The sequence below is a fragment of the Tripterygium wilfordii genome, chromosome 14 (assembly GCF_013401445.1).
Source record: "Tripterygium wilfordii isolate XIE 37 chromosome 14, ASM1340144v1, whole genome shotgun sequence".
Taxonomy (NCBI): domain Eukaryota; kingdom Viridiplantae; phylum Streptophyta; class Magnoliopsida; order Celastrales; family Celastraceae; genus Tripterygium; species Tripterygium wilfordii.
The window spans coordinates 5,971,776-5,997,324 of record NC_052245.1 but is presented as its reverse complement, the minus strand read 5'-3'; the positions used below and the strand labels follow the sequence as shown (position 1 = coordinate 5,997,324).

At 36.1% G+C, this 25,549-nt stretch overlaps 2 protein-coding genes across 2 annotated transcripts; one reads left to right on the top strand and one right to left on the bottom strand.

The window, feature by feature from the left end:
• Positions 1–1,299: 1,299 nt before the first annotated feature.
• On the top strand, positions 1,300–8,458 carry LOC120014291 (eukaryotic translation initiation factor 3 subunit H). The gene is made up of 12 exons (XM_038866207.1): positions 1,300–1,461; positions 1,607–1,686; positions 2,045–2,161; positions 2,274–2,377; positions 4,143–4,209; positions 4,906–5,039; positions 5,126–5,174; positions 5,824–5,895; positions 5,979–6,080; positions 6,175–6,242; positions 6,982–7,134; positions 8,025–8,458. Exons 1-12 carry the CDS (start codon positions 1,446–1,448, stop codon positions 8,092–8,094), a joined length of 1,032 nt encoding a protein of 343 aa, XP_038722135.1. The 5' UTR covers positions 1,300–1,445; the 3' UTR covers positions 8,095–8,458.
• Positions 8,459–16,517: 8,059 nt separating this feature from the next.
• LOC120014174 lies at positions 16,518–18,206 on the bottom strand. The gene is made up of 4 exons (XM_038866092.1): positions 18,114–18,206; positions 17,924–18,025; positions 17,391–17,465; positions 16,518–17,306 (listed from the first exon to the last, which is right to left on the bottom strand). The coding sequence occupies exons 1-4, from the start codon at positions 18,204–18,206 to the stop codon at positions 16,518–16,520; spliced, it is 1,059 nt and encodes a 352-aa protein (XP_038722020.1).
• Between the last annotated feature and the right edge of the window lie 7,343 nt (positions 18,207–25,549).

Genomic DNA, 25,549 nt, shown 5'->3' with positions numbered 1-25,549 from the left:
TTTTGTTTTAATAAAATTAATTACTTAATTCTATGCATGTGCGCCTCTCTCTCCACATTTTTTCCACACGCATGACATCATCAGTTTTACCTTTTTAGTTTTTTAAACGAAACTTCAAAAAGATTTATCTCTCAAAATACGTGACGGAATTTGAAAAAAATTCATATTTTCAATTAGCGTGGAATTTTTTTTTCAAACAAGATCACTCATTCATATATTCTAAGATGAAAGAAATATTGGATGTAAATTTAATTTATATGCACTACAATGAATTTATCTGTACTGCATATGAATTTATTAGCACTGCATATAATTTATCTGCATTGCATGTTTATTTATCTACACTTATTTATCTGCATTCCATGTTTATTATTATTTGTGCTTTTGGTTACAAGTATTCATGAATTAAAATAAAATTTTTTAATATTTTAAATGTAATTGTAAAGATAGGTTGCTATAATAACTTGTTAAATTAATTTTTTTGTTATAATTTTTCTGTTTTTAACTTTGAGTTTTATTATTTATAATACATATTATAAATAACTAAACCATTATGATTTGTTGTAGGTGTTGTGAAAGAAAAAAGAGTGAAAACTTTGAACATATATTTGACCCTAAAAAATATTGGATTCTCTAAAATAATATTAGACACAAATCTGTGAGTTTTCGAGTCTTCTTTAGAACACAATAAAAATGGTCTCAATCAAAACTCAAACGAGTGAGTTATCACCGTCAGAACACACTGATGTCATAAATATAACTCCGATTTGTAAACTTTGAGCTTAGATTTGACCCTTAAAATGTTTGAATCTCCAAATGAATATTAGACAAAACTTTGTGAGTTTTCTTTAGAATGCCACAAAAATATTCTCAATCGAAACTCAAACGAGTGAGTTATGACTGTCCGATTATATTGATGTTGAACACACTAATGTTAGAAATACAACTTTAATGCACAAACTTTAAGTCTTGATTTGACCTTTAAAATGTTCGAATCTAAAAAAATATTAAACATAATTATGTGGGTATTCAATTCTTTTTTTCATTGTCAAAAAAAATCTCAATCAGAGTTCAAACGAGTAAGTTACGACTGTCCAAACACGTTAAAGTTCTATAAATATTTGATTGTTAAATTTAGAATAAAATAATAGTGGAAGGTAATATGATCAATAAAAAATAAATTTTAAATATTTTGTTTTTAATGAAATAAATTTTATTTACGCATAAACTTTATGGGCTTATAGGTTGAAACAAATTAAAGTGGAACTATCCAAATAAAAGTTTGATTTGAGGGTATTGTTAATTAACCGTTTTTTGTTGGGACCGTCCGCTGTCGCGTAACTCGCGTTACCCGAACAATCGTCTAGGGTTTCTTCAACTTCTCTCAGAAGTGCCAAGGCAGGAAAGCTTCCGTCAGCTTCTCTCCACTCGATTCATCGACCGCCATGGCTAACCCTAACTGTATGTACATTATCATTATGTTATTAAATCTCTGTCTGTATCTCTCTTCAATAAATTTCTGTCTGTATCTCTCTTTCTCGATATCTACATGTGTTTGTGGACTTACGAGCTTGATTTTCGATTTTGTGTTTTGTATGATTTGCAGCAATGCCGAGGTCCTTTCTTCAGGTGGCGGCAACAGAGGAGGTTGCTCCTCCGCTCAGAGTTGTTCAGATCGAGGGACTGGTGCTGTCCATCTCTCCCTCTCTTTTTCTATAGTTTTTTGTAGGGTTGATGGAGAAACTTTATGAAATCTATCTTGTTATTTATTTAGTTGGAGGGATGGGTAGGTTTCGAAATTCGAATACCTGATAATCGTACTGTTTTGGGCATTCTAATTATCGATTTGTAATTGTTAATACAAAGGAGACCTCTTCAGATTTTTAATTGAACTGTGGTTTATCATCTTTGGGCGGAGTTTGGGTTTAGCTACTAGTAATTGAAATGTTTTGGCTGCTCTTTTCATGAGGAGATAGTGGTGCTTGGTTGAATATCTGTAGGTACAACTATGCTAATATAGTGTTTACTAATCATTGTTCAACAGGTCATATTAAAGATAATCAAACACTGCAAGGAGTTTTCACCTGCCTTAGTGACAGGGCAACTTCTTGGGCTAGATGTTGGCAGCGTTCTTGAAGTCACAAACTGTTTCCCCTTCCCGGTGTGGACAGGCCTTTGCTTCATTTCTGATTGCTTTAGAAAAGCAACTTACTCTTCTCATTCTTTACCCTTGTTAATAATGGACCTGTCTTTGCCGTTTCTTAATGTTACAGGTCAGAGAAGAGGATGAGGAGATTGAGGCTGATGGTGCCAATTACCAGCTTGAAATGATGAGATGTTTGAGAGAGGTTAATGTCGACAACAACACTGTTGGGTGGTGAGTTTTTTTTCTTGGAATTGTTGTGTCTTTGTTATAGGATGCAGAAAAAGGAATAATGGATATAACCACTCTTTCCCCTTTTTTCTGAACTCTTACTGTTCATGATTCATTTGCATGCTATATTCTGGAAAAAATTAATATTTTCTTTGCTTGTTAAGATTCTGATACTTGAAAGATGTCTTCTGATGTAGTGCATGGTAAACCAAAAATTGACCAAAACGAAAACAGTTTCCACTAGTTTCAATCCACCAAGAATTGAACAAAGTAGGGAAAAGAGAAAATTCTCCATTTTTTATTATAATTGTCAAAAAGCTATATCTCTCATGAGAGGTTACTAGTTTAACAAACAATAGACTTCCTAAATTATCATGACAAAATACTAATAATTAATTAATTTCATCCGCATCATTCAAACAATTTGAGAAAACTCGACCCCGAGTTTTGAAGAATTGCAGTAGGAAACTTCTTAACGTCGTGATCACTATCATTGCAATAAAGGAACAAGCCTGTAACTGATGTTTGAATGCTTGATTGGAGTTAATAGAAGTATCAAAGTAAAATCATCTTCACACAGGACATTAAACTAATCTGGAATGAAAAAGTCAATAAAATTCATAGGCACCATTAGATTGTGTTTTGAAGTGAATGACAGATTCAAGTTCTTGGATATTTTGTTTGTGCATTATTTGTCCGTTAACATCTCCTTCTTCAATTTGTCCTCTTTTACATTGTCGGTCAAAGTAATCAAAACTTTTTGAACCACAAATGACTCCCTATTCAATGGATAGATATTATTTTTCTCATCATGATAATTGTCATAGATTGGTTCATCCTCATCGGAATCGTAAATTGACTGATCCTCATCGAAATCATAAATTGGTTGATTTATGTCAGAATCGCCAATTCGTAATCCTGACTCCCACAGTCACACCGCCTTGGTTCAGGATTTTTGACTTGTCTTCTCGCCACTCAAGCCCTTCGCCAAAAAGGTTAGCAAAGTCTTCGTCAGATTCGGCCTCATCTGCCTCTTGCAGATTTAGTGGCGAGTTTTGTTGAAGTGCTAGCATAATATCGAACCATTGTGCTAACATCTCCACTTGACTCGTTAATGTTTCTAGCCATCGTTCCCTCTACTCGTTGTGTTGATCTTGGGCAGCATTCTCCCTTGAATGCACCTCCTCCAAAGTTGATTGCCTTCTTGCAACTTGTCTCTTTGGCAACATGAATCAAGAACGTGTTGGTCTTCGATACCAACTGATGCAGTGCGTGATAAACAAATAGAAAATTCAAAAAAATGAAAACAACTTCTGCTAGATTCATTCCATCAAGAATTGAACAAAGTAGGGAAAAGTGAAAACTCTCCAATTTTTATTATAATTGTCAAAAAGCCATCTCTCATGAGAGGTTATAATCCTTCAATAGAGAAACCCTAGTCAACCCTAAACCATTCCTAACGGGAAACAAATAGTTAAAATGAAATAAATAAAACTGCTCATAATAAAAAACGAACTGACTCCTAAAAGATACTACTTGTTTAACATGCAATACACTTCCTAAAATACTAATCAATAAATAATTTCCGTCCACATCATTTTTGGTTCCTATGTTGCATTATATGTTTCGAAAATGCTATATTAGCTATATTGAGAACTTGTCGTTTGATCACGTTTCTATGTTTGATGGAATATGTGTTCTATTGTCCTTCAAGATGATTGTTTGATTTGACCTTTTGTGGATGAACGTTTTCTTAAATATATTCCAGGTACCAGTCAACCTTGCTCGGTTCTTTTCAGACGGTGGAATTGATTGAAACCTTCATGAATTACCAGGTACTAGTTTTTGGAATTACTGCTTCAGCTGCATTCTATGTCAACATAAATATATAATGGGAAAATGACCAATTTCTTAAGAGCAGCTTTCGCCGTATTAAAATGGTCAGTTTGCTGTATATTATGGCTGGGAAATTGAGTAATGGAAAACAGATTGGCAAACAACTCCGGTACACAGGGCTCCCGCATTGGGCGGAGTCGGGGACATGCAAAATGTACTCATATTTAATTCCCACATGATATGTGGCGAGATTGTTTCTTGGAATTGAATATGTGACCCCTAGGTTATACCCCTGCATCTGTACCACTGGGCCACATGTTCGCCAGTAAAACAGACTGTGGTTGAAATTTTCAATGATAAGAAGTGGTAAATTCTCACCAGTTATTGGTAATCATTCTCGATTTTGTTTCTTTTTCATGGATTTTGCTGAGTTGCAGCTCCTTATAGCATTATTTGTATTGGTTTCTGGTCCGGTATATTTGGCTTAAACTTTTAATATGATGTTAACAACAGTTAGTAATGCATATAAACCAAATTTATATTTGGTAGATTGGGTGAAAGCGAGTATTTATCTGCATTGTAACTTCTTGTATGTCATTAGTTTTTCTTGTTTGGCATTTTCTTCATCGTCTGTTCTTTTTTATCAACGGTAGATCTTTTTAATGAAGATGTATTTTTTTGATGGGTGGTTGTAGGAAAATATCAGACGTTGTGTGTGCATCATTTATGACCCTTCAAGGTCCAATCAAGGGGTCCTAGCTCTCAAAGCTTTAAAGCTTTCTGATTCTTTCATGGAGCTTTACCGTAGTAACAATTTTACTGGAGAGAAGTAAGGCTTATTCCTGCTGTAAAGATTCTTATTTCAATACCAACTATCTGAAATGATCTCATTTTAGCCTCATTTTGCTTCAACAGGTTGAGAGAGAAAAATTTATCATGGGTGGATATTTTTGAGGAAATTCCTGTAAGGTTTTTCATCTTTTGTTTCTATTTTTGAATCAATGTATTTCATTTGCTCTACTTCCTTCAAGATAATTTTGTTTCAGCACTAACTTTGGTCTTGCTACTCATAATTCATAAACTTTAATCTGTGACGGGCAAGCAGTTAAGAATTCCACTCTTTGTTTCTTATATTAATATAGAAGTGGAAAAGGAAAGATAAGACAATACTGGGGCAATAGAAAAAATAGGGATAGGTCTGGAACTGCTATCTGTCAACATTTATTATTTTGGGAGAAAGTGTACAAGATAATGTTAAAGCAGTTAATAAAAGTCGTCTCTCTACTTCCATGTCATCTAAACTTTCTCTAACTTACTTTTTCTAGTAGAGTAATCATGAGCTAAATGAGTAATGATTCTGCTAAAATTGATGAAGAACTTACATGTTGTAATAGTCTTGAAGCATTTGTTTGGACACTTGTTTCCCCCTTTTTCTTTGATCGATCCGCATGGACATGGATGATACAGTTGAATGAAGTGGAAAAGTCAGCTGATTTGTAGTGTATGGTAGTTTGAGTTTGTCATTTTTTGCAGTTGTGATTTAAAGTTTGGGATTTTTTTTTTTGTGTGTTTGCCCTCAAGTACTTGGCTGTCTCTTGTATTTACAAATACAGATCAAAGTCTCCAATTCAGCACTTATCAGTGCCTTTATGACCGAGCTGGAAGCAGATACTCCTGTCACACAGGTACTTTTATCAACTCTCTGAGAGACTTCCATGGATCCTTCTCTAATATCTGATTGATTTTTTTTTTCTATTTTCGATGGCAGTGTGACTATGATCGACTGCAATTATCAACAAATCCGTTCATGGAGAGGAATATGGAGTTTCTGATTGAATGCATGGATGATTTGTCTATGGAGCAGCAGAAGGTGCAGTGTTCATCTTTCCTTTTTCTTAAATTTCTGTCTTTGACCTGGTTGTTATTTTAAGTTTTAACACTATGATTGCCTTTTTTTTTACCAGTTCCAATTTTACTATCGAAACCTGTCTCGACAGCAAGCTCAGCAACAAGCATGGCTTCAGAAGAGGAGGTACCATGTTGGTTTAATTATCGAATTGTGACTATTTTCATGCATTACTTATCTATTTATGTTCTGTTAATTGAATCTTCTTGGTTTCTTGGTTTTTGTCCTTTTGCCATGTTATAATAGCTATCCAATTTCTTATACGTTTATGTTTCTACAACCCTTATTTTATCTGTCGAGTTGCTGGGGCAAACATATAATATCATTAGTTGTAAAATCCTATTTACATGTAACGCACACCTATAAGTTGGCATACACACAAACAGATAGGTAGATAAATGTCACCACTTATCAAGCGGGTAAAGTAGTGAAAAAATTATGGGGCAGTGTCGCGGTGATGGTCTATTTTTTTTTATCCCTTTTTCCTGTACTGGCTGATACTTTTATGTTTGATTGGACAATGGACATGTAGACCCACTGTATCAGTGCTTGGTGCTAATATGACATGGGATGAGAATTATATGGTTATGTCCTCAAAACAATGGAAATGCAATGGTGCTTTCTGAGAGATGCATAAGCTTCATAAAATTAATAGTTGAAAAATTCTTCAAGAGTTTTTGCTGGAGTTGAGTAGTCGGTGTGTCTATACTCTCTATTTGAAAAAAACAGACTTTGTAGCACAGAGGAGCTCCATGTTTGTCAGGGATTTATATTCTTTTTTTGCATTTTGATAGTTTCTTGCCTTGTAGACTTTACTTTTTATACTAAAGTTTGTAATTATACTGGATTCTGGAATGCTTTCTAGGGCTGAGAACATTTCCCGTAAAGCTGCGGGTGAAGAACCATTTCCAGAGGAAGATCCCTCAAACCCCATCTTCAAACCAATCGCTGAGCCTTCACGGTTGGAGAGCTTTCTCATAACAAATCAAATTTCCAACTATTGCAACCAAATTAACGGGTATGGAAGTTCCCCTATTGTACCTTTTTTTGACAATAATCCATGTGGCTTTTATCTGGAATGCTGAAATCAAATTTGTAAGATAACCTTTACATCAGGCTGCTGTTATTTAGATTAAAAAAAGTAGATTATTGAGTTCTCTTGCTAGGTTCAAATATGGTGATGGCCTTCTTTCCTTTCTGTGTTTGATTTTTATTTTCCACTTGCACAAATTTTTTTAAAATCCAGAGAAAGCAATGATTTTCTCGACAGTCTTAACTGTCTGAGCTAGGTCTAAGCTGTTGAAATTCAATTTTATTTTTTGAATGGAGAGCTTATTAGTTTCTTGTTATCTTGTTCTCAATGTGGATAGAAAGTTGAAAGCCAAAATGGCTTTTCCTGTGATCAGATGCTGCACTTGAGTGATTTTATTATTGGCAAGGAGAATTAACTGAAAACTTGTTTTTAGGCTCTCCATTTGTTGGATGTCATGTGCTGTCCTTTTTCATTTGTTTGCTTCTTGTTTTGTGGCTCCTCTCTAGGTCCACTTTGTATCACAGTTTCCTTTTTTTGCTTAATATAATCAACCTCTTATCAAAAAAACAAAAGCATAGATAAACTGAAGTTCATGTTTCCTTTTGATTCGGTGATGAATCAAAAGACCCACCGATTATTTCAAAATGAAAGGGGTACGAAGAGTTGGTTCTACTTGATTATACTTGATGTGATTGTTTTATTTTCTGTACCAGTTATGAAAATTTTATTTTATGGGAAAAGGTGAAAACATTTCATGAAAGGGGTTTAAGTCCCCTTATTTTTATGTCTTGGTTCTATAGGAGTGCAAAATTTCTTTCCTGACAGACATTGTTTCAAATTAGTTATATCATCGTATTTGTTGACTGAATTTGCAGGGTTGCTGGGCAGAGCTTCAACAGACTTTACTTGATGAAGGCTTTGCATGAAACTGGACAGGATGCTTGAAATCTTTGATCTTTATGGTATAATATCAATTGTGGACGGTCTGCTGGTTAAGGAAAGAGGGAACTCATCTTCATAGCTAGCTTTGCCTTCTACAGATGAAAATTTTGGAATACCAAGCAAACAAAATATTAATCTCAGTCATCATAATTTCTGTTTGTAGATGAAAATGATGAATGGAAATTATTGTGTTTCTTTTATTCATTTTGAACTAGGGAATCATAGAAACAATTATGTTAGGTTGGATCAACATGGTTATCTTCCAAGAGAGTTGACGAATTTTGGTGATTTAACGCAAAATTTGAAAGTTTGGTACATGAGCAATTTGTTTCAAAATTTTGAAGCCATTGGGTGGTGATTGAAGAACTAAAAGGGTATCATTAGATGCTCGTTATGCGTATTTTTTTTTTTTTTTTGCAGACCATGAGGTGACTTAGCTTTGGTAGTTATCCTGTTCTAATGGAGGCTTTCTTTTTCAGCAATACTGGAGGAGCATAGTTGATATGATGGATGATGCAATTAAACTGTTTGGCCTCTTTTGGTTAAGAGTATCCACATTGGGTACTCTTGTGCGTATACTCCATACATCTCAAAACTTGTGTAACAATGATGCTCTCAAGTACTTATCTCCTATGCACTCGTAATTGGTGCAATCTCAAGCACTCTAAAAAAGTCCAACCTACCAATTATCAATTTCACATTGAAATAACGACTTAGCCTCTGGCTGAAGAATTCACTGGTGATACTCTCGGATTGTCAGGTCAGACAAGATTACCGTACTTATAAATGGATTTTTTGAATCTCGCCTCCCTCTCCAATCTATTGTTACGTGTACTTGGCCTCTCTGATAGCATCCTTTGTTCTTGTTCTTTGGTGGTGATAATTTCGCATAGAAATTTTAATTTGGTAGAGAGATTTAGGGTTTGTAGGTGGGAAGGAGAGTTTGGAAATTGGAAGTTTGGGTCTTTTATTAGGGTTTGGGTTAAGAAGGGAGAAGAAATATCAATTTGGCAGTCATTGTTGCTATTAAAAGAAGAGAAGAAGAAAGGGTTGGAGAAGATGAATGAGAGAGAGGCTGAAAGCAAAATGGAGATGAAATGTGTGTCAAGAGGATGTGGGTTGAATGAGTCCCGCAAAGAGCACTGTTCATGTGCTAGAGAATACTCCTTAAATGGAGGATGATTAAGATTTTCAGCAAATATCAAAAGCCAAATTTGGTTTATTGTAGTGATCTAGCACTACACTTTTTCAAAAAGTTAATGTTTCAAATATCAAAAGCCAAATTTTGTTTATTGCAATGATCTAGCACTACACTTTTTCAAAAAGTTAATGTTTCAAGTGCTTGATATTAACACCATTGTGAATGCTCTTATGTTTCATGATTCTTGCTTGCAATGTCAAATGCCACTAATTTAGCTGTATAAAGTAACAACAGATTAGCCTAGGTAGTCCTCGTGTTGAATGAAGAAATTGAGAGCTAGTGACACATTACTCTATATGTAACTAAGGGTCCATTTGGTAGCAATTATATTTGATAGTATCATATATTATAGATAATAATTGGTGGTAATAAATGATAGTATATATGGTGATTGAAATGCTAGTAGGTGTTTGGTATTGCTTTTACTGATAGCATATATGGTGTTACAATTGACAATTGTTGTCTAAATTACGCGTAGGGAAATTATCATTTAGGTTGTAACAAAATAAAATAAATTGTAAACAATTTCTAATAAATAATAACAATATTAAATAAATTAAAGTATTATAAAAATGATATTTTATAAGTTTTATAATAAATTTTGTTATTAAATTTTAATCTAATAAATGTAATTTATTGTTCAATTTATAATGTTTATATTAATAAAAAACTGTCACAATTTCTAATCTCAATGTTTTCTGAAATCTAGAAGAACAGAAGAACAACAGAACAAAAGAGAAGAACTGTAGCTTAAGTTCTAAGTCACTTTTTCCGTCTTAAAATCTTATAGTACAGTAGACATAATAAAGAAGAGTACCAGCTCTTAGAAGAGTCTAGAGCCTTAACTTACAGCCACATATTAAACAACTAATAAAACTTAACCATGTCAAATCTACATACCAACTTTGACTACACAACAAACACACTTTAAACATTACATTATGCAAACATAACAAACCAGAAGAGCCTTACACCTCTAACACTCCTCCTCAAGGCACTTTCTGGTAACACCCAATCTGGCTCTCAGAACTTCAAATCTTGGTCTAGGTAGTGCCTTGGTCATAATGTCTGCAAGTTGGTCTTTTGAACTGTAATGCGGCAGCTTAATTTCTCCTTCCTTCTCAGCTTCTCGAATTGCATGAAATCTCACTCTTATATGCTTGGTTCTCCCATGATGAACTTGGTTCTCAGCAATTGCTGTGACTGATTTGTTGTCACAGAACAATATTGTAGGTTCTGTTTGTTACTATCCAACATTTGCCAGCAACTTTCTCAGCCATATAGCTGGTTTGAGGCTGAAGAAACTAAGACATACTCAACTTCAGCAGTGGATTGTGCCATAATATCCTGCTTCTTGGAACTCCAGGAAAACATCCCTGAGCCTAGTGAAAGTGGATAGCCTGAGGTGCTTTTGGAATCTTCAAAACTTCCTGCATAATTACTATTTGCATAGCCCTCCAGTGCATATCCCTCATTCTTCTTAAACCAACTCCAAAATCCAGTGTAGCTTTAATATATCTGAGTACCCTCTTAGCTGCTCCAAAATGGATTTTGCTTGGTGCCTTCATAAATCTAGACAACAAGCTGGAACAATACATTAAATCTGGTCTTGAAACAGTTAAGTATAACAAACTTCCAACTAAGCTTCCATACAAAGAAGCATCAGCTGGTTTTGCATTGTCCTCCACAGACAGCTTGGTTGTAACTGCCAATGGATTTGCCACACCTTTACACTTCTCCATATGAAACTTCTTTAAAACATCCAGGGCATACTTCCTTTGAGATAGGAAGATCCCATTCTGAAACTAACTGATCTCCATGCCCAAAAAATAGGACATTTATCCCAAATCTGATATTTCAAATTGTGCCTTCATATGTTCTTTGAAACTTTCTACAGCAGCTTGACAGTCCCCAATAACAAAAAAAATCATCTACATACAATGAAACCACCAGCTTATTATCTTCAATCTTGGTATACAGAGTTGGCTCATTCAAGCTCCTCCTGAAACCATGATCTACAAGATAACTATCAACCCTACTGTACCAGGCTCTTGGAGTCTATTTTAGCCCATAAAGAGCTTTTTTTAGCCTGTACACCATCTATTCCTTGCCAACAATGACAAACCCTTGAGGTTGTTCAACATAAATCTCCTCCTCAAGGTAGCCATTTAGGAATGCTGACTTAACATCTAAATGAAATATCTTCCATCCTTCTCTTACTGCTAAGGCAATCAACAATTTAATGGTATCATGCCTAGCAACAGGAGAAAAAGTATCTCCATAATCAACTCTAGGCATTTGTGCATACCCCTTCACAACTAATCTTGCTTTAAATTTGTTTACAGAACCATCTGGATTGAGCTTGGTCCTGTAAACCCATTTCACACCAATAACTGTTAGAATCCAAGAAACCAAGATAGGTAGCTGCAAGCTAAACTTGACAGGACAGCAAAGTAAACAAATCTCCTTACTGCAGGGTAGAAGAGAAGAACACACTCAAAAAGCTTTAACCTTCTTCACTTGTATTTCTCTCTTACACCACCACGAGCTAATCTCTTACAAAATTAAATGAGAAACGCTCTAGATTCTTACATAGCAAAATACATCCAGCCATACAAGTGACAAGATCACAGCCATCCAACACAAAAATATAAAAATAACATTATTACATTAGTCAACAAGTCTAAGTCAAACAACTTAAACACTTAGTCTCTAAACCAAACTCAGTTCCTAACACTCCTCCTTGAGTTGCAGTTTAGAGACACCAAGCATTCCTCTGAAAATTTCAAATTTCCCTCTTCGTAAAGCCTTTGTAAAGATGTCTGCCAAATTCCCTTCAGACCTGCAAAATTCAAGTTGAACTTCACCATTCTTTTGAGCTTCACGTACTGCATGAAACTTCACATTCATGTGCTTTGTCCTGCCATGCTAGATAGGGTAATCTGCAATGGCTATAGCAGATTTGTTGTCACACTTGATTACAGTGGCTTCATCTTGAGTAAACCCCAAGTCAGCAAGAAGTTTTCTTAGCCATAGACAATGATTTGAAGCAGCAGCAGCAACAACATATTCTGCTTCTACTGTGGACTGTGCAACAACTTCTTGCTTCTTAGAGTTCCATGACATTACACCTGAGCCAAAAGAAAATACAAATCCAGTGGTGCTCTTGGAGTCTGATATACTACCAGCCCAATCACTGTCAACAAAACCTTCAAGAACTCCACCTTCATTCTTCATAAAACAAAAACCATAATCAAATGTTCCTCGCAGGTATCTTAAAACCCTTTTTGCAGCTCCCAAGTGTTTATGACTTGGAGCACTCATGAACCTGGACAGCAAACTAGCGGCAAACATAAGGTCTGGTCTAGTTACTGTTAGGTACAATAAACTTCCCACAAGACTTCTGTATACAGAAGCATCTGTTTTCTCTTCACCATCATCCAGAGTCAATTTCTCATTCAAAACCAAAGGAGTAACCATAGGTTTACATTTATCCATTTTAAACTTCTTTAAAAGATCAAGTGCACATTTTTTTTGAGAAAGAAAAATACCTGAGTTGTCCTGGAGTACCTCCATGCCAAGAAAGTACTTCATTTCACCAAGACTAGACATCTCAAATTCTTGCTGCATTTTAGATTTGAAAAACTCCACAGACTTTGGATCACTTCCAATAACCAGAAAGTCATCCACATACAGTGACACAATCAAGTGTTCATTGCCACTTTTCACATACAAAGTAGGCTCATTCTCACTCCTCTTGAAACCATGATGAAGGAGAAAGGCATCAATTCTACTATACCAAGCTCTTGGTGCCTGTTTAAGGCCATAAAGAGATTTTTTGAGCCTATAAACCATATCTTCCTTCCCAACAATCACAAAACCTTCAGGTTGATCAACATAGATCTCCTCCTCCAATACACCATTTAGAAAAGCAGACTTAACATCTAGATGATAAATTTTCCACCCAGAGTAAGCTGCCAAGGCAATGATCAATCTCACCGTGTCATGCCTAGCAACTGGAGCAAAAGTAGCAGAATAATCTACTCCAGCTTGTTGTGCATAACCCTTCACCACAAGTCTAGCTTTATGCTTATAAATTGAGCCATCTGGATTTAGCTTAGTCCTGTAAACCCATTTGACTCCAATTACATCTCTATAGCTAGGTCTGTCCATAAGCTCCCAAGTATCATTTCTATTAATCACATTAATCTCCTCCTACATTACATGCCTCCACTATTCACTCTGTGCAGCTTCTGCATAATCAACAGTTTCTACCATAGCAACATTGCATTTTTCATAGACTTCTGCCAAGGACTTGGTTTTCTTTGGAGAAGCTTCATCATCAGAATCATCATCACAAATACCCTTGACTGCCTTAGATTTGTCATTCCCAGTTTGTTGACACACATCTGAAGTAGCCTTCACTATTTTTTTTCTTCCCAATCCCAATAACATGTTTCATCAACCACAACATCTCTACTAATAGTAATCTTCTCAGTCTGCAAGTTATACACTCTATAACCCTTAGACTGAGTTGCATAGCCAAGGAAAATCCCCAAAACAGCTTTTTGGTCCAATTTGCTCCTTTTAACAACAGGAACATGATTGTAATAGATTGAACCAAACACTTTTAAGTGCTTGGCAGATGGTTTAACTCCCAGCCAAGCTTCAATAGGAGTCATCCCCTCTACAGACTTTGTTGGCAGCCTATTGAGGAGATATACAGCTGTATAAACAGCTTCTGCCCAGAACTGTTTAGAAAGCTTCTTCTCAGCCAACATGCATCTGGCCATCTCCATCATAGTCCTATTTTTCCTCTTTGAAACCCCATTTTGTTCAGGTGTATAGCTCACAGGCAATTGGTGAGCAATGCCCATGTCTTCACAAAAGCTATCAAATGCTTCAGAGGTATACTCCTTCCCATTATCATACCTCAATGTCTTAATGGGTTAAGTCAACTTTTGGCCATCGAAAGATACTCAAAGTTTCACTTTGGTCATCCAAAGATAAAACGTTCCAAGTTAATCACCCAAAAAAATTTTTTGCTACATTTTGACCACTTGGGCAGATTTGAGGGATTTGGGGCAGTCCACCATCCGACGTGTTACGTTGACCGTTATTACACCGTTTAATATAGCCCAATTGGCATGACGGCGTTAGGGGTGTGTTAAACATTGGTGACCTGAAAAATTTAAATAAAAAACTGAAAGACAACAAATCAAATACTAGGTTTCTTTAATATAAAACTTCAATAAAAAAAATTAAGTCGCTTCTTCATCATGAATTGAGACTGGGCATCTCTTCACCTTCACCGTCGCCGTCTCTTCGTCGTCGCCATCTTTTATCCTTTGCCCCAAATATTTCAACTTGATGTACCAGAATCTAAAAGGGTTTTCCCTAGGTGCCTATATCAACAGCTTTGAAAGTAATCAAATTTTACTTCACTGGTTGTACAACAACAGTTCTTACTTGGAATCGATATTGAGGCTGACATTCTTCCTCATCATCATCGTGATCCTCGTCATCACTAGAGTCATCTTTAACTCTATCCCATCGTGCGTAATCCAAACTAGATGAGCAACCACAGTTCTTACTCGGAATCAGCTTTTTGGTTGCGAAGGAACTCAGATATACCGTTTGGTTGCGACGAGGGTGGCGTTTTGGGGTGATGAATTTTTTACTGATTCTGGTTTGATTTATAGAGAGTGGATTTTTAGATTTTGTTTTCTTGTGTGATGAAAAGATTAGATCCCTGGATTATGGGGTTTTGTTAGCTTTAAGGATTTTTGTTATCCTTCTTTAATCTTGTTGGTTCCTTGTTGTTTGAGCTGTCGATTTGGTTTCTCTGGTTGTTTGTGGAGGATGCGGTGGAGGGAAGGGCCATGGAGGCCGGTGGTGGAGGAGAAGAAGTCAAGCCTTATCAGTGTTGATTTTCAGGTTGGGGATCGAGATAATTTGAGTCGTTCAATCAAACAGGTGTATAGGTCTGATTTTTGCCATTTGGATTAAAAAAAATTAAAATGGTTATTTTCCATTTTGGATTTTGTCAAACCACATAAGCAAAAACACAACTGGAATTGACGGTCAACTTGACACGTCAGATGGTTGACTGCCCCAAAAACCTCGAATTTGCCCGAGTGATCAAAATGTAGCAACAAAAGTTTTTGGATGATCAATTTGGAACGTTTTATCTTTGAATGGCCAAAGTGAAACTTTGAGTATCTTTCAATGGTCAAAAGTTGACTTAACCCATGTCTTAATTTTCAAGCCACTTTGAGCTTCAACTAATGCCTTAAACTTCTTAAACACAGAGAAAACTTGAGTTTTACTGCTGATGAAGTACACCTAAGTCATTCTTGTAAAGTCATCTATAAACAAGATAAAGTATTTGTTCTAAGAGAGTGAGGGCAGACTCATTGGTCCACATACATCAGTATGAATAAAATGCAGCTTCTGTTTTGCTCTCCAAGTTGCATTTGAAGGAAATGACTGCCTGTGCAACTTTCCAAACTGACAAGCATCACATATATCTTCATTGACATGAACCTCAGACATGTCTCTAACCAACTCCTTATCTTTCAAAAACTTCAGAGATTTCAGATTAAAATGGCCATATCTTCTATGCCACAGCCAAGAGTCATCCGCCTTCACACTAAGAGCACAATCTTTTGCAGCATTAAAAACCAGTGGAAAACTGTTTTCAACCATTTTAATCTTGGCAACTTCACTGCCACCAGGACTGAATATACTGCAAAAATTTCCCTTGAAGTTCAAGACATAGCCCTTCTTTATCATTTGAGACACACTTAAAAGATTATGCTTTAAACTTGGAATGTAAAGAACATCAGAAATGGACTTGGTACCTTTTCTGGTGTTTATAGAAATTGAGCCTTTGCCATCCGCTTGAACAATGTCACCATTTCCCAACCTCGTCTTCACACTACTATCCAAAGTGGTAAACAAACTACCTTCCTTTGTCATGTGACTTGTACAACCACTATCCACAAACCAAGTATTATCATTCTGCACATAAGAAGCATCTACAGCCATGAATAGATGATCATCATTTTCCTTTTGTTCATCACAGAAATGAGCTTGTTAAGGAGTAGAACTTGAAGACTGGTTCTGGTTCTGCTTGGCTCTACAAAACTTCTCAATGTGCCCCATCTTCTTGCAAAATCTACACTGAATTTGAGGCTTGCCATATTTCTCCCAACACTTACTCTCAGGATGATTTTTTTTTACAATAAGGACAAGGTGAAAAATTGCCTTTTCCAGGTGACTCATTAGAATTGGCAACATTGCTAATTTGCTTTCCTTTTCCACCTTTCCACGGTTTCTTGCATTCTTTTGATGAAGAAGACTGCTTTCCTTTGTGCTTCATATGAAAGGCACCTTTTGTCACTTCTTCAGACTTCCTAGTAAATCTCAACTCTTGAGCTTGTAGCTTACTGCACAACTCAAAAACAGACAGCTTGGTTAAATCACAGGACTCTTCAATGGCAGCAATTTTTGCTTCAAATCTGTTAGGTAAGCTAATCAAAATCTTTTCAATCACCTTATGATCTGGAACTTCTTCCCCATACAGCTTCATTTGATTTACCATCTCACTTAACTTATCAGAGTAGTCTTTAATTTGCTCTGATTCCTGCATCTTCAATAACTCAAACTCCCTTTTGAGAGTTAACAATTTTTGCTGCCTTACCCTAGCATTTCCTTGGTATTCTTCTTGCAACTTCTCCCAGGCTTTCTTTATACATTTAATACCAACAACTCTAGTGAAGATAGTGTCATCAATGGCTGAGTGCAAAAAGGTCAAAGCTTTAAATTTTTTTTGCTTTTTTTCATTGAAATCCTTCAATGCTTGAACAGTAGGATTCTCAGCAAGAGATGAAGGATCAAACCCTTCTTTAACCGAATTCCATAAACCATGAGCCATAAAGAAAGTTTCCATCTTTATTGCCCAAAGATCATAGTTTACTCCCTTAAAGATAGGAGGTGAAGGCAATGAAGACTGAGACATGATTCAGGCTAAACAAAGGAACTTACTTTTGTAAGACTTTAACACACTTCTCCTGGAACCTCTTCTGAAACTCACATGTCCACCAAGAAGCTCTGCTCCGATACCAGATGTTCGAATCCAAGAAACCAAGATAGGTAGCTGCAAGCTAACCTTGACAGGACAGCAAACTAAACAAATCTCCTTACTGCAGAGTAGGAGAGAAGAACACACTCAAAAAGCTTTAACCTTCTTCACTTGTATTTCTCTCTTACACCACCATGAGCTAATCTCTTACAAAATTAAATGAGAAAAGCTCTAGATTTTTACATAGCAAAATACATCCAGCTATACAAGTGGCAAGATCACAACCATCCAACATAAAAATATAAAAGTAACAATATTACATTAGTCAACAAGTCTAAGTCAAACAACTTAAACACTTAGTCTCTAAACCAAACTCAATTCCTAACAATAACATTATGATTTTCTGGTCTGGTAGTCAACTCCCAAGTAGAATTCTTGTTAATCATCTCTAATTCTTCTTCCATAGCATTTTGTCACTCAATTTTCTTACTGGCTTCTTCAAAACATGTTGGTTCAGCAATCACCATATTACAACTCTTATATACTTCTGCTAAGGATTTACTTTTCTTAACAGAAGATTCATCTGTGGTATTCACAACCAAACCATCTCCATTTTCTACAGAACAATCCTGAGATTTGTCAAGAACCTACAGGGTTTTTTCCTGATGTTAACTGAGATTGAACAACATTCACTACTACATTTTTATCTCAGTCCCAATATGCATTCTCATCAACTTTAATATCTCTACTGATCAAGATCTTCTTTGTCTGTAAATTATAAACTCTGTACCCCTTGGACTGTGTTGAGTAGCCCACAAATATTCCCATCTCAACCTTCTTATCTTAGGAAATGACTTTCTGTGAAGCTTTCCAAGTTGACAAGCCTTACACACTGATTTTGATTCAGCAATCTCAGTCAAATCCCTTACAAACTCTTTATCTTTAGCCAACTTTTACCCTTGTAGATTAAAGTAACCATACCTTTTATGTCATAACACAATGTCATCAACCTTGGCTGCATAGGTTGAATGAACCGTTGATGCACAATTCAACAAAAAACTATTATCTTTCATCTGTATTGATGCCACCTGTTCACCCTCAGGATTCCAAATTCTACAACATAAATCTTTAAATTCTAAAGAATAGCCCTTTTTCATCATTTGGGATACACTCAACAAGTTATTATGCAAATCTGGAATATATAACACATCTGAAATAAGTTTCATACCTCTTCTTGTATTAACAACAACCACACCTTTCCCCTCAGCTTCAACAGTGTTTCCATCTCCAAGCTTGACCTTGGTTATAATTGTCTTGTCTAAGGATGCAAACATCCCTATATCTTTTGCCATATGACTAGTACAACCACTTTCAATGAGCCACACTTGAGTACCACATGGCTGAGTTGAGTGTTGAACCATGAAAAGGTGATCTTCATGCTGTTAATCATCTGTACAGTTAGCTTGTTGAGTGGTCTGTCTCCCAAAATTTCACTGCTTCTTAAAGCAATTCTTTTCTACATGGCCAGTCTTGTTGCAATACCAACACTGCATAGTAGACTTGCCTTTAAATTTACGATCTTTCTCCAAATGATTAGTCTTTTTACACACTCCACAAGGAGGAAATTTACCCTTCTTTGGAGTCTGCTTATAATTTTCAGCAGCCTTGCCTTTGCCTTTGCCTTTGGCTGCACCTTTGTCTTGCTTTGAGGAGATTCCCTTCTTCCAGCCACCCTTTTGATTGGCTTGAAAGGCCCCTTCTGTAACTTCTTCATTTCTCATTGAAAACTCTTTGTTCTTGAGCTTGTAACTTACTGCACAGCTCAGAAATAGTGAGTTTAGTGAGGTCACATGACTCTTCTATGGCAGAGACCTTGGCTTCACCAGTATATTCTCAACAACTCTTTGATCTGAGAGTTGTTCTCCATACAACCTCATCTTGTTCACAATACCCACCAGCTTGTCTGAATACTCCTTACTGTTTCATCATCTTTCATCCTTTGTAGCTCAAATTCCCTCTTCAAAGTCAACAACTTTACTGATCTAACTCTATCACTACCTTGGAATTCTTTTTTTAGCTTCTCCCAAGCTTCCTTAGCTATCTTCAAGCCAACTATTCGAGAAAAGATCTCTTCTGAAACAGCATCATGTAAGATTGAGAGAGCCTTAAAGTTCTTGGTGTTATTCTCCTTTTGAAGCTTGATCTGTTGTACAATAGAGGCTTTTGTAATTTCTATGGGTGTATACCCATTTTCAATCGTAGACCATAGATCCTGAGCCTACAGTATAGCCTCCATCTTCACCAACCAGAAATGAAAGCCCTCACCAGCAAGTACTGGAGGTGTTAGTGAACCTGATGAACCTGTTGTTGCCATCATTCTCTTCTTCTACACAAGTTCTATAAGATCCTTAAAGCTCCAATACCACTGTCACAATTTCTAATCTTGATGTTTTCCAAAATCTAGAAGAACAGAACAGAAGAACAACATAGTAAAAGAGAAGAACCGTAGCTTAAGTTCTAAGTCACTTTTTCTGTCTTAAAATCTTACAGTATAGTACACATAATAAAGAAGAATACCAGCTCTTAGAAGAGTCTAGAGCCTTAACTTACAGTCACATATTAAACAACCAATAAAACTTAACTATGTCAAAGTCTACATACCAACTTTGACTACACAACAAACACACTTTAAACATTACACTATGCAAACATAACAAACTAGAATAGCCTTACACCTCTAATAAAAACTGTTAACTATTAAAAGAATTAAAAACTGAAAAAGTTTTGAAAATGTCGAAACATTGTAACAGTATTTTTATAAGGTTTTTTTTATTAAAAAAGAAGTATATCTTGTCATGTAATGTGGGCCCCACTTATTTGTATAAGTGATATTTCATTAAAATTGGAGGGTAAATAAGTAAATTAGCATGTAAAATGGTCTTGAAATTGTTGAAATGTCACAATTTTAAAATGACAATATAATTGTCCAAAAAATGCGTAGAATTTTACACCCTAATATTGTTGTTTGATGGCTCTCCATAATATATGGCTTGTGAACAATAAATGGTACACCAAACAAGCTCTATATAAGAGGGATCCACAGGGTCATACAATTTTATGAACACATGCATGCTATACCAACCTTGGGATTTTTTTCCTGGAAAAAAAGAAAGAAGTGCCATGATATAGTGGAGTAAAATGGCTGTGTGGCATTTACCTAACCGAGGGTCCACTCTCCTTGAGTACAAGTTTCATCAACCAAAGAACGAAGTAAAAAAAAAAAAAAAAAAAAAAAAGCAGAACAGAAAATTCAGTACGGATATGATTGCTGTTTTCAGTCTAATAGCATGATTGATTGGGTCTCAGAACGTCTCAGTTCTTTGTGAAACTAGGGTCTTGATCCCCTCGAGTATTTGCACCACTTCTGTCATGGAAGGCCTCCTGCGAGGTGCACACTGTTTCCAGTTTCAGCACTAGCAATACCTCGACCTCTGGGTACTCGCTAAAAATGCTTGGATCCACTCAATCCAACATATTCCCTTCTTCAACCAAGACCCTGACATGATCATTCAAAACACTGCCTTCTCCATATTCAACTGGCCTCCTACCGTCACAAGCTCAAGCATCATAATCCCAAAACCGTAAACGTCGCACTTCTCATTGATCCTCAAGCTTTGGCATGATAACTCTGGTGCCATGTGATGTGATATACGAAATCTGCTACCAAATGCTTGCCATGTCCTGCCACAAGCCTTGTCAGTCCTTAATCCGAATCTTTGGGTTGTAGTTCTTATCAAGTAAGATGTGTCAGAATATTTATAAACTCGTATGTAAACACTCAAGCGAGAATACTTCAAAGTTTTATTTCTCTGCACTATTTCTTAGTGCTCTCTCTCTCTCTCTCTCTCTCTCACGGTTACATGCTTCTTCACTAACCTTTATACTAAGAGTAGTTAATTTAGATACATGAATTTCTTGATGACTCTTCTCGTTTTCTAGGTGACTTTTCAATACTCAAGACATGGATATGATCAAAACAATAAATAACAAGTTGCATTAGTCAACATTTCCCCCCCTTAAACTTGTTTCTCCATACGCCATTACTCCAAGCATTCTCCTCAACTTCTGAAAGACAGAACTGAGAGAGGCTTTGTCATTATGTCTGCAACTTGCTTACTTGACTTCACATGAATGAGCTCCACATCTTTGGACTTCACATGCTCTCTTATGAAATGAAATCGAACATCAATATGCTTTGATCTTTCATGTTGAACTGGATTTTTCACCAATGCAATAGCTGATTTGTTATCCACATAAATCTTTGTTGAACCTTCTTGCTTCAACTGTAGTTCTTCAAGTAATTTTCTCAGCCAAATCGCATGACAAACACATGAAGATGCTGCTATATATTCAGCTTCACATGTTGACAAAGCAACCACAGTTTGCTTCTTTGAAGACCACGCAAACACAGCTTTACCAAGATAGAATACAAACCCTGTAGTACTCTTTCGATCATCATAGTTTCCAGCGCAATCGCTATCGCTAAATCCAGTCAACTCCAAATTTCCGGATGAAGAATAAAATACTCCATAATCAAGTGTTCCTTTGATATATCTCAAAATCCTTTTTGCCGACATCATATGAGAATTCTTTGGAGTCTCCATAAATCGACTTACCAAGCCAACACCAAATAATATATCTGGCCTAGTGCAAGTTAAATATCGCAAACATCCAACTAGGCTTTTATAAGAAGTTGGATTCACAACTTTGCCTTCTCCTTCTTTTGTCAATCTTATGCCACGTTCAACTGGTGTGTCAACTGGTTGGCAATCCTTCATGGAAAAATTAGTCAAGATTTCTTTCGCAAATTTCCCTTGAGAGATAAAAATTCCATCATCACCTTGCTGCACCTCAATTCCCAAGAAATAAGTCAAAAGACCAAGATCTGTCATCTCAAACTCCTTCATTATTGAGCTCTTGAACTCTTCAATCATGGACATATTACTTCTAGTGAATATTAAGTCATCCACGTAGAGACAAACAAACATAACTTCTCCCTGCAGTTTAGAAATACACAGTATGCTCATAAGGACATTTAGCAAATCCACTTTGAAGAAAGTAACCATCAATTCTGGAATTCCATGCTCTGGGCTCTTTTCAATAAATAGACTTTATCTTCCTCACCTTGAATAATAAACCCAGGAGGTTGATCAACATATACCTCTTCATCAAGATGCCCATTGAGACATGCTGATTTTACATCCATTTGAAAAATCTTCCATTTCATTTGAGCTGCCATGGAGATGAACATTCTCATTGTCTCCATTCGAGTTACAGGTGCAAACACTTCCTCATAATCAACTCCATTTTCTTGCTTGTAGCCTTTTGCCACCAGCCTTGCTTTGTATTTTTCTACATCCCATTTTGCATTTCTTTTAGTCTTGAAAATCCACTTTACTCCGATGGCTTTGTGTCCTTGTGGAAGTGAAGTAAGTTCCCATGTTTCATTTTTATTGATGGCCTAAATTTCCTCTTCCATCGCCTTCCTCCATGTGAACTCCTGAGATGCTTCTTCATATGTTAATGGATCAAAACCTATGAAAAGACATAACATATTAAACTCGTCAGCATTATCAATTCTCCTTGTGACATTGTACAGGTCTTGGATACTTCTTGTCTTTCTAGTTTCTGCATTCGAAGAAGATGAATTGATTGCTGATTGAGGTGAAGTTTCAATCACATCTTTTCTATTATTTTCCTTCTTTTGCTCCATTACTTCTTCATAAACTACTCGACTTTTCTGGTCATTGCTTCCCCAATTCCAGATTTTCTCCTAGTCGAATTCAACATCTCTTGACATTACAATCTTCTTGGTAATTGGATTGTATAGCTTGTATCCATGAGAATTCTCTCCATAGCCAAGCAAAATACACTTCTGACTTTTATCTTCAAGTTTCGTCCTCTTCTCTTCTTGGATTTTTGCATAAGTGACACTCCCAAAGATCCGCAAGTGATCAACTCTTGGTTTTCGTTTACTCCATGCTTCCTCCGGAGTAACATTGCGAACTCTCTTTGTAGGAAACCTGTTAATTAAATATACTACACACACAACAACATCAACCCAAAATTCTTTAGGAACTTTTCTTTCTTTCAACATTCATCTCACCATATTCATAATGGTTTGATTTTTCCTTCCGAAACACCATTTTGCTGCGGTGTTTGAGGCATAGTGAATTGATGAATAATTCCATTCTCCTTACAAAAAATATTGAATTCATCGGAAGTATATTCGCCACCATTATCAGTCCTAAGACTTTTTATGTAACAGCCACTTTGCTTCTCAACTAAACTTTTGAATTCTTTGAATTTGATAAGTACTTCCTTTTTCTCTTTCAATATGTAAACCCATGTTTTTCCACTATAATCATCGATAAAGGTTAGAAAATACCTGTTACCTCCAATTGAAATTGGATTGATTGGTCCACATAGATCGGAATGAACCAAATCAAGTATTTCATTTACTCTTTGTGTTCCTCCTTTCATGAATAGCTTCCGATGTTGCTTTCCCAAGACACAAACTTCACACAGCTTGCTTGGTTGATAAATCCGAGGTAAACCCATTACCATTTGCTTCCTTTCCAAAAGCTTTAAGGCCTGAAAATTCAAGTGACCATATCGAAGATGCCAAAGAGTTGAATCATCTGTAACACTAGCTTTGAAGCAATTTGTTTGATCACAAGGAAAAATCAAAGGAAACATCTGGCTCTTGGTCATCTTCACATGAGCTATCAACATGTTATTTTTATCCTGAACATCAATACCCAAATTTTGCGTGTGCATATTTTAGCCTTTCTCAAGCAGTTGACCCAAACTTAAAATATTACTTTTCATACCTGGAACATAATAGACATCATATATATATCTTTTCTCACCATTCTTTAACGCAAACAAAATTTTGCCTTCCCCCTTTATTGGCTTTTGAGATAAATCACCAAAAGTGATATTGCGAAATTCTTTTTCATCAAGCTCCACGAACATTTCTTTTTCTCCACAAATATGGTTTGTAGCACTTGTATCAAGATACCATACATTGGAGTTGCTCCCTTCCATCTTGTCACTGCTTCTTCTTTCTCTGCTTCTTCTTTATCAATAAAATTCACCTTCTCTTCATTGTTGTTATTATTGTATCAACACTTAGATGCATAATGACCAAATTTTTTATAGCAAAAACATTGAATTTCTTTCTTATCATACCTCCCATTTGATTGTCCACCACGTCCACGGTATGGAATTCTGCACGTCCACGTCCGCGACTTCTTTGATTGCTTTCATCATTGCTTTCTTGTGTTTTATTTGTTTGTTGCCATCTACCTCCTCGTCCTCGTCCTTGTCCTTGAGAACCTTGGCCTCGACCTCTTTGAAATCCACCTCTACTGTATTCATATTTTTTATTACCAAGAGTAAGTTTTGTTTGCAACACATGTCGCACCGAACTTCCTTCTCCTCGCTTTATTAATCTTTGCTCATGAACTTCAAGAGAACCCATCAACTGCTCAATACTCATCTCCAGCAAATCTTTTGATTCTTCCATTGTTATTGCAATAAGATCATATTTTGGATCTAAAGATCTCAAAATTTTCTCCATTACACAAACATCTTCTATATTTTTTCCATTTCTTCTCAATTGTCTTACAATAGACAATGTTCTCGTGAAGAATGCTGAAATTGATTCAGAGCTCTCCTTTTGAAGTGACTCGAATTGAGTTTGTAGAACTTGCAAACGAGCCTTTTGCACCTTCTCTACTCCACTGAATGCTTTCTTGAGAAGATCCTATGCAGCTTTTGAATTTGTTGCTTCAAAGACTATTTCAAACAAGGAATCATCAAGTCCTTGATAGATCGCAAAGGGTGCTTTCTGGTCTCGTTTCTTAGATTCTTGGAGCAAATCCTTTTGCGCCTTTCCTAATGCTGCTTCGTCATGGCTTGATGTAGGCATTATGAAGCCAACATCAACCATCTCCCATACATTAAGAGAACCTAGCAGCGCCTTCATTTTGATATGCCGTATATCAAAATTTTCTTTTGTCAATTTAGGAACTGACATTTGATTGTTGTCGCTAGAAGCCATGAGTAAAAACCTCTTCAATACCAATTTTGTTGGAATATTTATA